Source organism: Dipodomys ordii, unplaced genomic scaffold (genome assembly GCF_000151885.1).
Source record: "Dipodomys ordii isolate 6190 unplaced genomic scaffold, Dord_2.0 Scaffold70, whole genome shotgun sequence".
NCBI lineage: Eukaryota > Metazoa > Chordata > Mammalia > Rodentia > Heteromyidae > Dipodomys > Dipodomys ordii.
The window spans coordinates 344,379-361,601 of record NW_012267286.1 but is presented as its reverse complement, the minus strand read 5'-3'; the positions used below and the strand labels follow the sequence as shown (position 1 = coordinate 361,601).

The 17,223-nt window shown below is 40.8% G+C and overlaps 1 protein-coding gene across 1 annotated transcript in view; it reads right to left on the bottom strand.

Moving 5' to 3' along the window:
- Nucleotides 1-10,779: 10,779 nt before the first annotated feature.
- Nucleotides 10,780-17,223, bottom strand: part of Pde5a (phosphodiesterase 5A, cGMP-specific) — a 128,456-nt gene continuing 122,012 nt past the window's right edge. The window contains exons 19-21 of the mRNA XM_013023842.1: nt 16,792-16,866; nt 15,172-15,255; nt 10,780-12,677 (exon numbers count right to left, since the gene is read on the bottom strand). Coding sequence (XP_012879296.1) covers nt 12,540-12,677; nt 15,172-15,255; nt 16,792-16,866 — 297 coding nt within the window. The 3' untranslated portion in view covers nt 10,780-12,539. The remainder of the gene's footprint in view (nt 12,678-15,171; nt 15,256-16,791; nt 16,867-17,223) is intronic.

The window sequence follows — 17,223 nt, the reverse complement described above, 5'->3', positions numbered from 1 at the left end:
ACTCAGGGCCTGTGCACTGTCCCTGAGCTCATTTGCTCAAAGCTAACATTCTTCCACTTTGAGTCACAGCTCTGCTTGTAGTTTTTCAGTGGTTAATTGAAGAGTCTCCTGGCCTTTTCTGCCCAGGCTGGCTTTGAACCACGATCCTCCGATCTTGGCCACTTGAGTAACAAGGATTATAGGCATGAGCCACCAGCACCTGACACAGATTTTTAAAAACAAGTTACTTTAATATTTTAGAGCAAATAATGCCTTTATAAAAAGGTTACCCCACACACGGTAAAAATATAAAAGTCTTACACTATGCAGCATTCTTGATCTCTATATATGACATCAGAGATATCAAGAATTACCTCCTCTTCTAGATATTACCCGATATCCCCAGTAGGTAGGGACTGTGTCCTAGTGAGTTGCATAGTTGCAACTATATCCAGCTATTTCCAAACCAAATTTCAAGTCCCAATGGTGACTTGACTCTTGTCAACCAGGGTCCTGACCAGGTTACAGTAAAGTTGTCAAGATTTGAGATTTGAGTCATGGGTTTTCTTTTTCCCACAAAAGTAGGATGATGCTCCAATTATGTTTTATAATTCTCCTCTTTCTGTCACATATTTGATACGTTGTGAATACTTTTTCCCATGAAGTAAGTTTTGGCTTCCTGTATCTGAGTAGTAAGACTTAGTTTTCAAGTAACCCATCCCCAGCTGTTGCTGATCCTTTCCCATTTGATAAAAAAAATCTATGATCTTAATTTATGGAAGAATATGAAAAATTAAACCTTTATAAATATATTTTTCTCTGGATATTTCTTAAAGCTCTTATCTTCCTTAATACCCCGCAAGTCACTTGAGAGAAACTGTGGAAATAGGGTTTGCATATTAAGGTTTATATTTATTTCTAACTACAGAAAGCTGACTGTGTGTAAGGCCACCCAGGGACCATTAAAGAGATAGCATGGAGGGGATTTCTTTTGCTCTAAACTTTGATGCTGACTGAAACCCCTATAGTTTGCTCGATCCTACACCATATCTACTATGTTGCATATCCAAACTAAACATATTTCTCATTTGGAGCTGGAACTCAGGGTCTCATGCTCTTATTTGGCTTTCTTGCTTGCAATTGATGCTCTACCACTCGAACCAGGCCTCTAATCTGGAATATCTCTGGTCAATCAGACAGAACCCTGTGGTTTTTTTTTCTGCCTGGGCTGGCTTTGTACCTCAGTTTTCCAGCCTCAATCTCTAGGATTACAAGTGTAAACCACCAGTGTGCAGCTTATTTCTCATTTTCTGAAATTTAATCTGGGCCAACAATTGTAAAACATTTATGTTTGCTTATCAGAATTCTTTTTTGTTGTTGTTGTTGGTCGTGGGGCTTGAATTCTGGGCCTAGGCGCTGTCCCTCAGCTCTTCAGCCCAAGGTTAGTGCTCTACCACTTGAGCCACAGCGCCACTTCCTGTTAAGACATTCTTTGATCAAATATTCTCCCTTCATTATCAAGATGAACATGATTGTATTAATTTGTAGCTTTTCCTGTACATGTATTTCATTAGATGACCTGCAAAAAGGAATCTAACCCCGTTGGGCTACAGTTTTATCATCTAAAGCACAAGAATGCAGATCTGGAACAGAGGAGGATGGGAATCTGCTCAAGAGTCCATGTTGGACCCAGGGCCCACTGACCACCTTTCCCCAGACCCCCATCTTGTTCTCAGGAAACTCCACTCCTGATCTTACCTGAAAGTTCAAGACCCTCAGAGTCAGGAGGATACCCCCACCATAAAATCCCAACAGGACAGTTTGCCCTATAGGTCCCAAACAACAGGACAGGAAAAAGGAATTCCAAAGAAGACGAGTCTCACCTAGAATATAAAAATCCTAAGCCCCTCCCACTGCCCTGGCTCTCTGTTTCTGACCCTCTGCAGCCATGATGGAAGCCTGCTCTGGTCTGCTGAGGTGTCTGCCGCCTTCTCCTTTCGTTGTCAGCTCAATCTTTCCTAACTCTTGGGACTCAGTTTCCTAACAGCAGAAGTGTCTCAAGTGTTAGAGCGGCAACTGTGCATGAGAAAGCTAAGCCAAAGCAAGAGGCCCTGCGTTCAAGCCCAAGTATCAGCGTTTTTGAAAAATGTGGACATTTGCACTTCCATTTTCTCTGCTATGTTACTCAGTGCAGGTCAAGTTATGGAAACAGATTAGATGCCCTACAATGGATGGTGAATAAAAAATATACATATGTGTATATACATATATACATATGTATATATGTCTATGTATGTATGTATGCATGAATGTATATTTTGGGGAAAAAAGCTTATTGTTAACAAAGGGTCAGTTTGGCCAACTCGACAATAAAACAAACCTCAAAGAAATCTTCTATTGACATAGGCCTTCACGAATGACTGATTAACCACCTGAGTTATCACTGATGCTTATGGATACATTACATATCAAGCTTGTCTGGGGCCAATAAAAGGACTCTTAGGGACCTACACTGATGTAAGCAGATTGCATAACTTCTCTTTGATGATTGTACCAATAAAACCCTTACCTCAACCATTTTTCCCTTTAGTTTTTGCTTCTCATGTAAGAAAATAAAGCCATGGATGGTAGTTTTTTGTGTGGATGGAATATACAAGAGGAAAATGGAGAAAGACAGCTGTATAAGCAAAGAAAACTAAGCTGGGTCTGGTGATTCATGCCTGTAACTCTAGCTATTCAGGAAAGTGATATCTCAGGATCATGGTTCAAAGTCAGCTCAGGCAGCAAAGTCCATGAGACTCTCATTTCCAATTAACTGCTTAAACAATCACCAACACCTCCCACCCCCACCCCCCAAACCCTGCAAGTGGAGCTATGGCTTAAGTGGTAGAGTGCTAGCCTTAAACAAAAAGAAGGTCAGGGACAGCAACCAGTAAGGTATCATGGAAAAGGCCTCTTTGGGCATGATGCGGTCTGCCATTGTGCTGAGCACACAGGCTTGATAAGGTGGTTGGAGGTTCAAGTATAGCAGGCTCACGCCGAAAATGCTTTGCTGGACATTGAGCAAAGTGGCCACTAGAGTCATTCTCATCCGAATTTAGTTCAGGGTTTGACGATGATCAAAAACTAGATCAGCAGGGGGAAAAAATGAAAGGCTTGGGGCCCTGTGAGCTTCTAGTGGTTTGCTTTGTTTTCACCTCCCTGTCTCTCCTAAGGCTCTTAGAATGGCTTCTTCTGACAGGCTTGGGACAGACTGATTTTTGTCAGGGAGTTTCTTCCCCTCATTATCTTCCCCAGGGCTCCGTTTAGAGCTGAAGAAATCTTTTGGTTCTGGCAAGGACTGAGATCTTGGGATATTGGCTGTGAGGCATCCTCACCTTACCTCCCCCACCCCAAATTACTTCTGTAGGTCTATCCAGCACTGCAGGACCTATTGAGATGGTGCATCACCAAGAGCACCTTTGCCCTGGACCTTTAGCCTCTCAGAACAATTGAGGGAAATACCTACTAGTAAGCACTATCAGCAGGAGATAAAATGTCAGCTCTCCCTTTGCCTTTCTCATGCCCTATCTAAGTGGTCATTTTTTCCACCCTGGAGAGGCTTAGTCTCATCATTCTGGCCATTGCAATTAAGTGTTCTCCAATAAGATGACCTGTGATGGGGAGGAGGAATGATAGCAGAGCTAATCTGTCAGGCTTCTGCCTCTGCAGTTGCAGATCATGCAGAAGAATCATCTCTCAAGTGATTGTGATCATTCAGGCTCTGGCTCTGCTGAACACAGTCCAGGAGCCCCTGGGTGTTTATGTCTCTCTTTCTTCGACAAGTGGATATCTTGGTCTTTTGGTTGCAATTAAAAAGAAAATCCAAATCATTGGAGAGAGGCCACAAAGTTTTGCAATGAGGGAAAGAAAGGGGTACTGTTAGGTAGATAGTGATTTTAAAAAATGGTGGACATTGCCGGGCGCCGGTGGCTCACGCCTGTAATCCTAGCTACTCAGGAGGCTGAGATCTGAGGATCGCGGTTCAAAGCCAGCCCGGGCAGGAGAGACCATGAGACTCCTATCTCCAATAAACCACTAGAAAACCGGAAGTGGCGCTGTAGCTCAAGTGGTAGAGCGCTCGCCTTGAGCTGAAGAGCTGAGGGACAGCGCCCAGGCCCAGAGTTCAAGCCCCACAACCGCCAAAAAAAAAAAAAAAAAATGGTGGACATAATGTGGTAGACAACAAGTGTGGCACTTCTTGTTCCCATAATGCTGTGCACTCCCACGCAAATGCTTCTTCTTCCCAAAAATGCCCTAGACGCCCACTGGGTCAATAAAAAGAACCAGGAACCTTTTGTACATGTGTACATACATAAGCCATCCAGCAATCAGTGCAAAGCCCACAGTAGATATGGGAGGAGCTCCATATTATAATAACCACCCTCTCAGAAGAAGAGTGCTTAGAATGCATCTTTTGAGTCCCTTCTCTTAGGAGAGTCTTCCAGCACTTTCCTTTTGATGACACATTACTTTCTGTTTCAAATAAACCTGCTTTGTCTGCTTTAAATACTTTCCTGCCTTTTAAATTCTTTGATGGGTAGTGAAAACAAATCACTTAGACAGCATCATCAATGAGTGTAGCTTAAACTTCTGGGCCTCTTTCTAATAAAAATGTTGTTTTAGCCAGGTGCTGGTGGCTCATGGAGCTAATCAGGAGGCCAAGATCTGAGGATCATGGTCCAAAGCCAGTCTAGGTAGGAACGTCTGTGAGACTCTTATCTCCTACTAAAAGGCTGGAAGTGGGGCTGTGGCTCAAGTGGTAGAGTGCTAGCCTTAGGCAAAAAAAGCTCAGGGACAGAGCCTAGGCCCTGAGTTCAAGTTCTAGTACCAGCACAAAAGAAACAGAAAAAAAAAGACATAGAAGAAGTAGATCCAAGGTTTTCACAGATTTTGCTGAGTGCAAGAAGCCCACTTGACAGTCCTCAAAACTGTGTGCCTCTAACTCTCTGATATTGTGCAACAGGCAAAGCTGTGAAAAGAAGCAGTAGTTTCCAGAGGTTAGAGACTGGCTAGGCAGAGCTCAGAGGAATTTTAGGGCTCAGCATTGTACATCTTGGTGGGTACATGTCATGCAGTCATCAAAACTCAGAACAGCAGGTGGTGTGGCTCTAGGTATAGAGCGCCTGCCTAGCAAGAGTGAGGTCTTAAGTTCAAATGTCAGCACTACCACCACCACCACAATCAAGGGCCCAAACAAGAAAACAAATACATAGAAGTTTTAACACTAAAAGTGAACTCTAATGCAAGCAAGGCATGTTGGGTGATTCCGATGGACCAGGATAGGTTCAATACGTCTAACTAAGGCACCCCTGAGGTACACCCTGTTGATAGGGGGACGCAGTGAGTGTGGATACTCCTGAACTTTCCACTCAATTTTCCTATGATAAAGGTTTTTCTTTTTTTTTTAAATTACATATGAAAGGAAAATATGTATTACCAAATTTGTGAGGGGATGGTGACTACGGCAGGCTCCATAATGGTCCTCGTAATTTCACATTATCATTTCTGGAACCTGAGAACCCATTCCTTTCATGGCAATGCAATTCATAGGGCTGACTTGGGTGAGGATTATAAGCTGAGGCTGAAGAGGATGAAGTTCTCTCTCCCCGAGAAGGGACTGTCTAGCCTCTAGTTGTCAGAATATGGCCCCAACCCAGTGGCTAGGAAGTAGCCCATTGGGGATGTTGTTAGAATGGGTGCTGAGGGCAGAGTAGGTAGAGTGATCTGAACTGGTGGCAGGAAGCCCACAAGGCATTATTTTCAATAATAATACAGAAGGGGTAGTAAGAGTCTTGTCCCAATTTCTGCACAACTAGAAAGCTATTGCCCACCTCCTCAGAAGCTGGTGTCAACCTGTCTGACCTTTTGGATATCTGATCAATGCCTATTTTGTGTGTAACCAGCTAGTATAAAACCCAGGGTCTCCCCTTCCTTGGGATCCGAACTTCTTTCTGGTGCTAGCCTAGTTTGGTTCACCAGCAATAAACTCATTTATCCTCTCTAAAACATGGCAATATGAAAGGCAAGTCTTTCATAGGCTTAAAAAATAGTGCTCTTGATCTTTGCTGATCTGTGCTGCCCTAACAAGGTGGTCTATCAACCTGGATGAGCACAATGTGAAGAAGGAGGCAGAGCAGGGTACCAGTAGCTCACGCCTGTAATCCTAGTCGGGAGGCTGACATCTGAGGATCACAGTTGAAAGCCAGCCTAAGCAGAAAAGTCTGTGAGACTCTTAACTCCAATGAACCATCAAAAAGCCAGAGGTAGAGCTGTGGCTCAAGTGGTAGAGTGCTAGCCTTGAGCACAGAAGCTCAAGGACGGTGTCTAGGCCCTAAGTTCAAGCCCTGGGACTGGCATCAATACAAAATTTTGATCTATAAAATAATATTTATCAAAATGAAAAAAGAAACAAAAAAACAAGAAAAGGAGGCAGAGATAGAGAGAGGGAGAAATCAGAAGAAAAAAGAGGAAAGGAGGAGGGAGGGGATAAGAGGGATAGATGGGGAATGGAGAGGAGAGGAGAGGAAAGGAGAGAGAGAGAGAGAAAGAGAAAGAGAGAGAGAGACTACAGACTCTGAAGATTAATTATTTTAGAGTTCTGACCTTCTAAACTGTAACATAATAATGTTGTTTGGTTTGAAGTTGATAAATTTGTGGTAACCTTTCACACAAGCAACAGGAAATAATTATAATGTTTTGATGGAAATTTAGAAAAACGGTTGGAGAAGAGATATTTACATATTTCACTGTCTATTTAGTGCAAATAAACATTGATTTGCTTTCTGAGTATTGTCCAGTTACCTTCTTGTTCAGGTTCAGACATGATCTTCTTAATCTCCTTCCCACCTTTCATTCCCCCTTTCTCCTTCACTCCCTTCCTTTTCTTTTTGTGTGGTGTTTGTGTGTGTGTGTGTGTGTGTGCGCGTGTGCATGAGTGTGCATGCTGGTTCTGGTCCCTGAGCTTTTTCACTCAAGGCTAGCACGCTATTACCTGAGCTATAGCTCCCTGTCTGATTTTAGTAATTACCTGGAGATAGTCTTATATACTTTCCTGCCAGGGCTGGCATCAAAATGTGATCCTCAGATCTCAGCTGAGTCTCTTGAGTAGTTTACGATTATAGGTTTGAGCCACTACAGCCCAGTAAGACTGGACAGTTCCTGAATCTCAGTGAGCTGGTGGCTAAAGGAGGAAGTTTGTTTCTTATAGGAACAGGCTGAGGTCCCCTGTGACCCACAACACTCCTGATAGTGAGGCCCACATGACAGTAAGTGAAAATGAGAGATATGGTCCTTAAGGTCATTAATGTAGGACATGCTAAAGTTGAGAACTACTGTTTTCCCTTTAGCCATGCAAACTGGTCCCTCACACTCCAGGTTAAAGGGATCAATCCTAAATCTGCCATTGTAATTACTCCCAGATAATGGAAAGAACCAATTTAGTTCCTGTGGTGTGCCTCTAAATCCTTCTGTCTTACCCAAACATACATTCACACACACACACACACACACACACACACACACACACACACACACACACACACACAAACCCTTAAACAAACGGAGGTCAGGTGCTAGTGGCTTGTGCCTGTAATCCTAGCTATTCAGGAGGCTGAGATCCAAGGATTGCTGTTTGGAGCCAAGCCCAGTGCAGGAACGTCTGTGAAACTCTTACCTCTAATAAACTACCCAGAAAAAGCTGGAAGTGGCACTGTAGTTCAAGTGGTAGAGGGCTAACCTTGAGCAGAAGCTCAGGGACAGTGCCCAGTCCCTGAGTTCAAGACCCAGGATTGGCAAAAATAAAATAAAAATAAAGGAAAGTGAGAAAAGCCAGACATTTTGCACTCTTCTTCATGTTGAGTATTTAAGTGAGATACTATTTTTGTGCAACTTTTATTTTAATTCCATTATTTTTGTAGGTTTTTTATTTTGAACAAATGAGTTGGGAGCTGGAAATATTATGGGATTCTCAGTTGAATATATCTTAAAGTCATGTTCAAGGTGTTTCTGTCAATTTAAGAAACAAAATCAAGCTGGGTACCATTGGCTCCTTACCTACTCTGGTGGCTGAGACCTAAAGATCAGAGTTCGAAACCAATCTAGGCATGAAAAATCTGAGACTTTTATCTTCAATTAAGCACCAAAAAGCCAAAGTAGAGCTGTGGTTCAAGTGGTAGAATGCTAGCCTTGAGCACAAGGACAGCACTCAAGTCCTAAGTTCAAGCCCCAGGACTGGCACAAAAATAATAAACAAAAATGATGGCCAGAAATTCCTGTGTACAAAATCAGGAATTGAGGTTTCTTTTTCTGGTGAGGTAGAACGACTTGCCACAGCATGAATGTAGGGTCAGGGGTTTCTTAAATGCCTGGTGTTTCTATGGGTTGGTATTTTTCCAGAGTATTTGGTATAAGATTTCAAATGATTTTATTTTTTGCTTGAAGAAAATCCTGGCGTCACGATCACGGGACAGGGAAGTCTTTAAAGTTTTGTAAATAAGTTCATTTCCTTCTACTTTTAAGTTTTCTGTTAATCTCCACTCCTCCCCCCTTAGTTTTTTTTTCTATTTTTTTTATTGTGAAAATACCGAACAGAGGGGTTACAATTACATGGGCAAGGTAATGAATACATTTCTTACAAGCATTGTTGCCTCTTCCTTAGTTTCCCCTTCCCATCTCTCCCTCCTTCCCACCCCCTCACCACCTGCCAAAGTTGTAAAGTTCGTTTTTCGACATAACGTCTTGTACATCTCATTGTTGCAATGGGTCCACCTGTATCCCTATTTAAACAATTTGTTTTTTCTCTTCCCCTCCACAAAGTATACCAACATCAAATACAATGAAAACAGGGGTTATACCGTGGGGGAGGGACATTCAAAGCAACAAAGAAATCATCTTATAAATGTATTAGACACAATTGCAAGATAGAAAAAACCAGTTGAATCCTTATCTTGAATCCTTATCATTTCGCCTAACATCAACTTAACTGACAGTTTCTGCTTGTTTAGTTTTTATAGCCAGGAGGATACTTCTTTAAATATGCCCGAACTCCTGGCACCCTCTAGTGGCCACATATTTAAGAAGTTTTCTCCACAATGATAATTGTTCTATTTTCAGCTTTGGCTCCTCAGGAAGAGGGTTTGAAATCAGAAATTCTACATTGAATCATACCTTCATGGCTGGCTGGGGTAAATATCATCTTGAGGGCTCTTCTGTAGCCATTCTATCTACTAAGGATATGGGGTATTTAAAATAAAACAATTTGAAAAATTCAGTGGAATAAGAACCGGTTTTGAAAATAGACAGGGACTCGACTCCAGGACTTTCAGTCTGGCAAGTATTTAACTCTTCATCCTTTTATAGCTCCACATACAGCATATGAACACAGAACTGTTATATACTGGAAGCATGAAGGCAAATAGTAGCAAAGGGCATTAATTAAAAGGAGACAATTATTGAGGAGTCCAGGAATCTTCCATCCATCAAATCATTACGAATGGAACCACAGATTGGCTTCATTGAAGGCTCTCAAATTATATGGCCCATCCTCCCTACTTCAAAGCCCAATGTCGCTGTTATTCTCCACCCTTAAAACCCAAAGTCCACTAATAATCACATGACACTCAGAACTTGCTTATTTTTCGGTTTATTTTTACAGAGCATGGCCAAATGAGAAAGCAATTGACAGGTGAGGAATGCACACAGAGAAAACCACACTGACCATCTCCTGATGTCACGGGGACAAGCCGTGGACACGTGTTCCCGTAAAGTGATTTTGTCATAGATAAGTCATCTGACATGCTTCTCAGGGTAGAGAAAGTAAAGAAACCCACAGTACAATTATGTAAAATGACACCAAAGCTAAACATCATATACATAGTAACTCCTTTATTCTAGTATTATAAAAATAGTGCCAGAAACTATATATTTGTTCAAATATATTGAAAAAAGTATAAGAATACAAATAGATATTAACAGTGGCTAGTGATGAGTCTTAAGGTTTCCTTTTCTTAAACGGTGATAGAAATTTGTATTTGCAACTATTTACATGACTTTCAACAACATTCAAGACAGATTGACACAGGCTTTTGATGAAGTGTATGGAAGGGCCTTCTGTCAACTTCCCTTGAAGATAGAGAGTTTATCTAAACCTGCTTCTGAATTACAACTTCCTCAGGCACACAGAGGTAAAGTGACTCACACAAACTCACAGGATTGTGGGTGACAAGGGCCAACCTCTAAACAAAGGACAAAGCCAGGCAGTTCAGACGGCTCTTACCAAGTTAGTAGAAAGTAGGAGAGGCTTTTCCGAGTGAACAGGGAGATTAAATGGTATCAAACTGGGTGTGGTGGTTTATATCTGTAATCCTAGCTACTCAGGAGACTAAGAGAGAAAGGATCACAGTTTGAGGCCAGCCTGGGCAGAAAAGTATGAGTCCCTATCTCAAAAATTACTGGAAAAAATAAAAAAACTGAAGGCATGGCTCAAAGTGGTAGAATTTCAGCTTAGCAAATGTGAGGCCCTGAGTTCAAACCCAAGTACCAACAAAACAACAAAAAAATTAATCATGTTACTCTGATATAACCAAGTGGACAGATAAACAACCTCTTGCTAATTATGGGAGATATAAACATAGGGGAAAGCAGGGATATATATAGATATACATCTATATATAGATATGTAGATATCCATATATAGATAGATATGTAGATATCCATATATAGATATGTAGATATCTATCTCTATATATAGATATGTATCTATACATAGATATATATATATCTCCTGGGAAAGAAATAGTCACATAAAAGCATACACTTTGATTGGTACCCACGAACCACAGACAGTAATCTAGGTCTGGAATGGTTTTCTAACAAATCAAAAATTATGGGACCAGATTACTCAATCCTAAAGAAATATTCTCTTCTGTCTGATCTAAAATATCCAACAGTAAAATAATATACACATGGCAGTGCCAAACTTCTTTTAATGGCTAAACTAATGAATTATTACCTAAAGGCGATCCAAACAATTTCTGATCTCAATATGGTTTCTTACTCACCACAATATACATCTGCAAGTCTTCCACATACAATCTGCCATGTCTTACAAACATTCTCAGTGGCTTACATCAGAAGGGCCTAAAGAAAATGACTCAAGTGTCTTGACTCTGTTTTAGCATGACTGTTAACTCACAATGTGTGTGATTAACTAAAAGGTTTATTAAGGAATGCTATCCTGGAGACAATTTGTCCCTACTCAAGAACTGGGTGTGCATGCATAGGTGTACAGCAGTAGGTGGGCACAATTATTAGTGGAGTGACAGGCAGTGTTACTTTTACACCAGTGCCATGGAAAGACAAACTTACAGATTATACCTGATGGCATATGACAAAAATAACATTCTGAAAATATAAGTATTACAATGATCACGCACACAGCATTTAGTGGACAACTTCCCAGATTAAGCTTTACCCATATAAAAGTAATAGCAATACAACTTCTTTTGCTTTTATTCCCTTGTCTGAATGGTACAAATTAAGCCATTTGCTTCAATATATAAACATAAACACAGAATTTGCAGCACACTGAATTTTAGGAAAAGACAAAGGGAAAGGACATAAATGGCAACCAAGTAACTTTACTGTTGCTTTGAACTCATTTTTTTTTTGACCACAGTATAGGAAAGAGCCCTCTGCTGCTCATGAAATTAATTTTTTTTCTCTCTACTTAACTCAATGGAGGAACAACCAGGTTTATTTTATATTGTTCTATTTATGGTCATGTCTCACTCAGATCAATACTCCAATGATAATGTCTTTTTTTTTTTTTTTTTTTGGAAAAAGAGGCATGGAAACTTCATTGTTGACGTATAAACTGTAAGGAGACCAGGACCTCACAGTACAAATCCTAGTACCAACACACACACAGAGACACACACACACACACACATACACACAAGTCACTAAAAAACAACCCACATTTTCTTTACCGTCTTGTTTCTCAATGTCTTAACTTTGTCAAGACATTTTTGACCCATATACTCATTGCTTTTAAAAATCTATGTGGCCAATCTATGCTGTTTTATGAATGGCAATGGATGGGCCTGACTATATTCAATTCTCTCCTAACCTACTTTTGATCAAAGGAAAGATTCCAAGCATTCTTGAAAGCTCAGTGACTCAGGAAACACAAGATCAATTCCTGGCAATCCCCAAGAAGAAAGCCACCTCAGTGCACAGATTCCACTCACATATGACCACACACTAAATACCACCAGCAGTGCTCGGACCAACATGTTAAGAGTGGGTGTCATTCACCATTTCAGGTCAGTGGCATAAAACAAATATACAGAAAATATGTCATAATTCCCCTTACAAAATTTCATGCTATATCCTCCAAAGTTGTGCAAAAAATAAAAGATACAGCAGTGGCAAAGTGTACACCAGTGGGTAGTGAGAGTGTGCACATGGCAGAATCCACCATGAGTGGAAATCTGGGCTCTTAGTGTGAGGCAGGCTGTTCAGTTCCGCTTGGCCTGGCCACTCTCGCCATTAATCAGTGTCTTCTCCTGTTGTTCTGCGAGGGCCTGCCATTTCTGCCTGTTCTTTCTACAGCCATCTAGCAGAGGCAGACAGTCCTCTGACACATGGGTCAGGGCCTACAGAGAGAAAAAAGGAAGGCTATAATAAAGGAAGGAAGGACTCAGGCCCTCTCCCACAAACCTGCCACCAAGGGTGGCCATGGTCTACGTTCATTTCACTGGTAGGGGTTTCCATAATGGTGTGAATACGCCATCATTACAAAGATAATGAATACATGATCTTCTTTGGAGATACAGAACGAGTACAACCCTCCATGGGACCTGAGTTGTGGAGACAGATGTGAAAACAAAACATTTATTTCCTAGCTCTGAGTGTGAGAATGACTACAAGAAGAAGACAGGATTTTTCTTTTTTGCTGTTGTGTTTTTTTTTTCTTCCGTATTTGAGTATAGAGTGATTTCTTATACTGCGCTGTTTAATCTAAGCTCAGAATAAAGGTTAATTCCTAACTCAGGGTGGCATTATTTGCTAAGGATGAGGTCATACAGGTTTAGCTACAAGAATGTTCCCTGTAGATTTCTCCTTTTTTTGGCTGAGTCTGGGATTTGAATTCCATTTCTGATGACTCTGCTCACTGGCTGGTGCTCTACCACCTGAGCCATGCTTCTAACCCCTGTAGATTTCTTTATGATAAACACTGAAAGAAACAAATACCTAACAACAGGGCTAAGTATATTTCATAACTATTTTGTACTCATTAAACATGATTACAGAAACACAAGCGACACAGAAATGTGGATTATGATCTATGAAATGAAGAGTCTACATATGAAATTATAAAGTGTGTACATTCATGTTATTAGTAGATATGCTTTAGTAGTAAGATGGTAAGTGATTTAACCTTCCATTTTCCTTCTTGATACTTTGTTTTATCTACCATGATAATGTGTTATTATTCCTATAATAACATTAACAATACAGATGAAGATCACAGATCACAGCAGATTCAAGCACAGTTGACTTCTTGCTCACATATGGAATGCTGGTAGACAAAATCTCTAGTGGGTATTGGTAGTGTGTGTGTGTGTGTGTGTGTGTGTGTGTGTGTGTTGGTACTGGGGCCTGAACTCTGGGTCTCACATTCTTCTTTTTTTACTTAAGGTTGGTACTCTTCCACGTGAGCTTTTTGCTGGTTAATTGGATACAAGTCTCCTGGGTTTGTCTGCTTGGGCTGGCTTCTAGCTTTCTGAGTAGCTAGGATTACAGGCATGAGTCACCTAACTTAGCATCTGGTTATTTTGACAGCATTTATCGGGATAGGAAAAAAAATATCAAAGGAGCCATTGGTGCAACTGAGGTACTCTTAACCATCAGATAGGGAAAGCAGGTTAGTGAATCCTGAAGAAGGCTGGGGAGCAGCACCTGGACTCCCTTACCTTGTTTCTTTGGTGTCTCTCTGTCCTTTCCTCTTGTTTCTCACTGACTAGTACTTCTTTGTTAACTTGTTTGATGGCTAGAACTTCACTCTAGGTAATGTTCTTTCCCCAAATAAATACTGAAAACAAGTTCCTGTTTGAACTTTTTTCTTAAACTCAGGGCCTTATATTGTACCACTTAAAACATGCCTGAGCTTTCCACCTTAAATGTTAAAAAATAAAAATGGTTGCCCGGAGCCATTGGTTCACACCTATAAACCTAGCCATTCAGGAGGCTGAGATCTGAAGATCAAGTTTTGAAGCCAGCCCAAACAGCAATGTCCATGAGACTTTTTATTTCAATTTAAGCATCAAAAAGCTGGAAGGCAAGTGGTGGCTCAAATGCTAGAGCACTAGCCTTGAGATAAAAAAGCTCAGGCCTTGAGTTCAGCCCCAGGACACACTCTCTCTCTCTCTCTCACACACACACACACACATACAAGATGGCATTTCTCCTTTCTGTACTGAGATCATAAACCTCAAATTCATAAACAATTTTTTTTGTGCTAGTCCTGGGACTTGAACTCAGGGTCTGTATGTTGTTCCTGAACTGTTTTGCTCAAGGGTAGTACTCTACCACTTGAGCCACAGTTCTACTTCCTGCTTTTCTGATGTTTAATTAGGGATAAGAGTCTCATAGATTTTCATTTCCCAGGCTCACTTCAAACTGTGATCCTCAGATCTCAGCCTCCTGAGTAGCTAGGATTACAGACATAAGCTAAGCCAGCAGCACCCTGTTGTTTCAGGGAAAATCTTTTTACCTGGAATATAACCTCTCCCCAAACCCAAAACAAAACAAGAATCCACTCTTGCAGAAGTATAGAAATGAACTGGTAATCATCTTCTAATCCCTTTCTTCTAACCCCCTCCTTTCAATCCTCAGAAAATTTTTTCTAATTTTTCCTATCTGTACATCAAACGAATAAGTCTTCATAAAATAGGAAGTATAAAATATGTTCCTGTTCAATACAAACATCAGTAAAAGAAACAATGCTACTACTAATTTTATTTCTTCTTTTTTTTTCTGCTTGTTCGCTTCTTGATTTGAAGGAAAAAGAAATGTATGTTCAATGCTAATCTCTTCTATTTACTTCGGGTTTGGGTTCAGAACATAAGTGTAGTTTCCCATAAATACCTCATAGAGTTGCAAACAGATGGCATCGATGAACCCAACTTGCATGCTTGGGATTTTGTTTTTCTTCTCCCTGTTCATTAGATCCTGAAAATAAATACACACACAGACAGAGCCAGGTTTATTTCCAAGCAGGCAATGAAGGCTGGCTAGCCAAGGATGGAGCGGCCAGCTAGCTGGCAAGATCAGACAGCAAGTCTATGGACCCCAAAGGTAGAAAGAAAAAAGATCCTTGGTTCATTTCTAAAAGACACAAGCGCGTTCAGAAGAATCTTTTGCTTGTAGTTGATCCATCACTCTATTTAAAAAGGCAGTAAATGAAAGGGGGATGGAGGGGCGAATACAGTCAAGAACTCATGGTACATGCCACAAAATTAAGAACTGTAACAGGGCCTGGGCATGTGGCTTAGTGGTAGAGTGCTTGCCTTGCACGCATGAAGCCCTGGGTTTGATTCCTCAGTACCACATGAACAGAAAAAGCTGGAAGTGGTGCTATGGCTCAAGTGGTAGAGTGAGCAAAAGAAGCTCAGGGACAGTGCCCAGGCTCTGACTTTAAACTCCAGGACTAACCAAAACACAAAAGAATAGAAAGAAATGTAAGGGAAGGGGTGGGACAGAAGGAAATGGGACTGTGGAAGAGGTGACAAGGATCAAGATGTATTGTATTCATACACCCCCATGTTAAGTAACACCTCCCTTGTACCACTACTTAAAGATAATAATAATAATAAAACAACCTCTTAAAAAAGGCAGCATGGATTAAATAATACCTTTAAATTCTATGTTGCCTTACGGGAATTTATCCTAACAGAATAATAAAGGAACAGCTGACAGAAGTTCAGCAACATCCATGTTTTTTTTTTTTTTATCACTGTGCTCTTTGTAATACGAACACTGCAGACCTCATTATACCAAGGGAAGGGGCTCCATGATGATGACATTTATTTCATGTCATTTTGACCAATGTCACATGAGAGAACATCTTTTGGGATAAAAAGTAGTTCATCATGGGGCTGGGAACGTGGCTTCGTGGTAGAGTGCTCACCTAGCATGCACGAAGCCCTGGGTTCGATTCCTCAGTTCCACATAAACAGAGAAGGCCAAAAGTGGCACTGTAGCTCAAGTGGTAGAGCACTAGCCTTGAGCTGAAGAGCTAAGAGACAACTCCCAGGCCCAGAGTTCAAGCCTTATGACAGACCAAAAAAAAAAAAGTAGTTCATCATATTTAAATGGAAAAAAAAGTGCAAATTGCCAAAAAAAAAATAAAGTGGCACAATATGGTGAGTACAAGTATTTTTTTTTTTTTTTGGTCCTGTTACTTGCATTTGCTTTGGTCAAGGGCATGTATAATTCTTCTAACAAGAAAAACTGGTTAGAAAAAACAAGTAAACTGAGAAATTGCATTCCCAAGAAAGAACCCAGAAAAACATTAAAAAAGAAAAAAAGAAGTACACAATTTAGAGGGTGTGATGGTGCCCACCTGTTATTCTAACACTTAGGAAGCTGAGTCAGAAAGGTATCTTAAATTTGAGGCTAGTCTGGGCTTCTGTCTTGAAAATAAAAAGCATATAGTTAAAAAAATATACATTGGAGTAATTGCTATCCGAAAAGTATCCTACTTACCGTGGGTTCTATGTTGAGTTCTTTCCTCTCTCTGTCTCCTTGGTCAAAAAATTCAGTTGCTACAAGTTCTGCTATCTGAAATAAATACCAGACTTTGTTTTGGGGAAGGACAAAGCATGTCACTCTAAGAGGCTTTGAATGACGATCCGAAAGCCTAGTGCACAGCTGAAGAAACTGAAGTGCAGAGAGAGATGAAGCAATTTGCACAAGGATGCTAGCCAATAAGCAATAGCAAGACATTTGGACATGGGTCCATGTCTGGCTCCTCTCTCTTCATTACTACATTCATTCATTTCTCTTCCCCATGTCTGTAAATCTCTCCTTGGTAGTTTGCAGCCTTTTTCCTTTTTGTGCTGGTCCTGGGACTTGAACTCAGGGCCTGAGTACTGTCCCTGAGCTCTTTGACTCAAGGCTAGCACTCTATCACTTGAC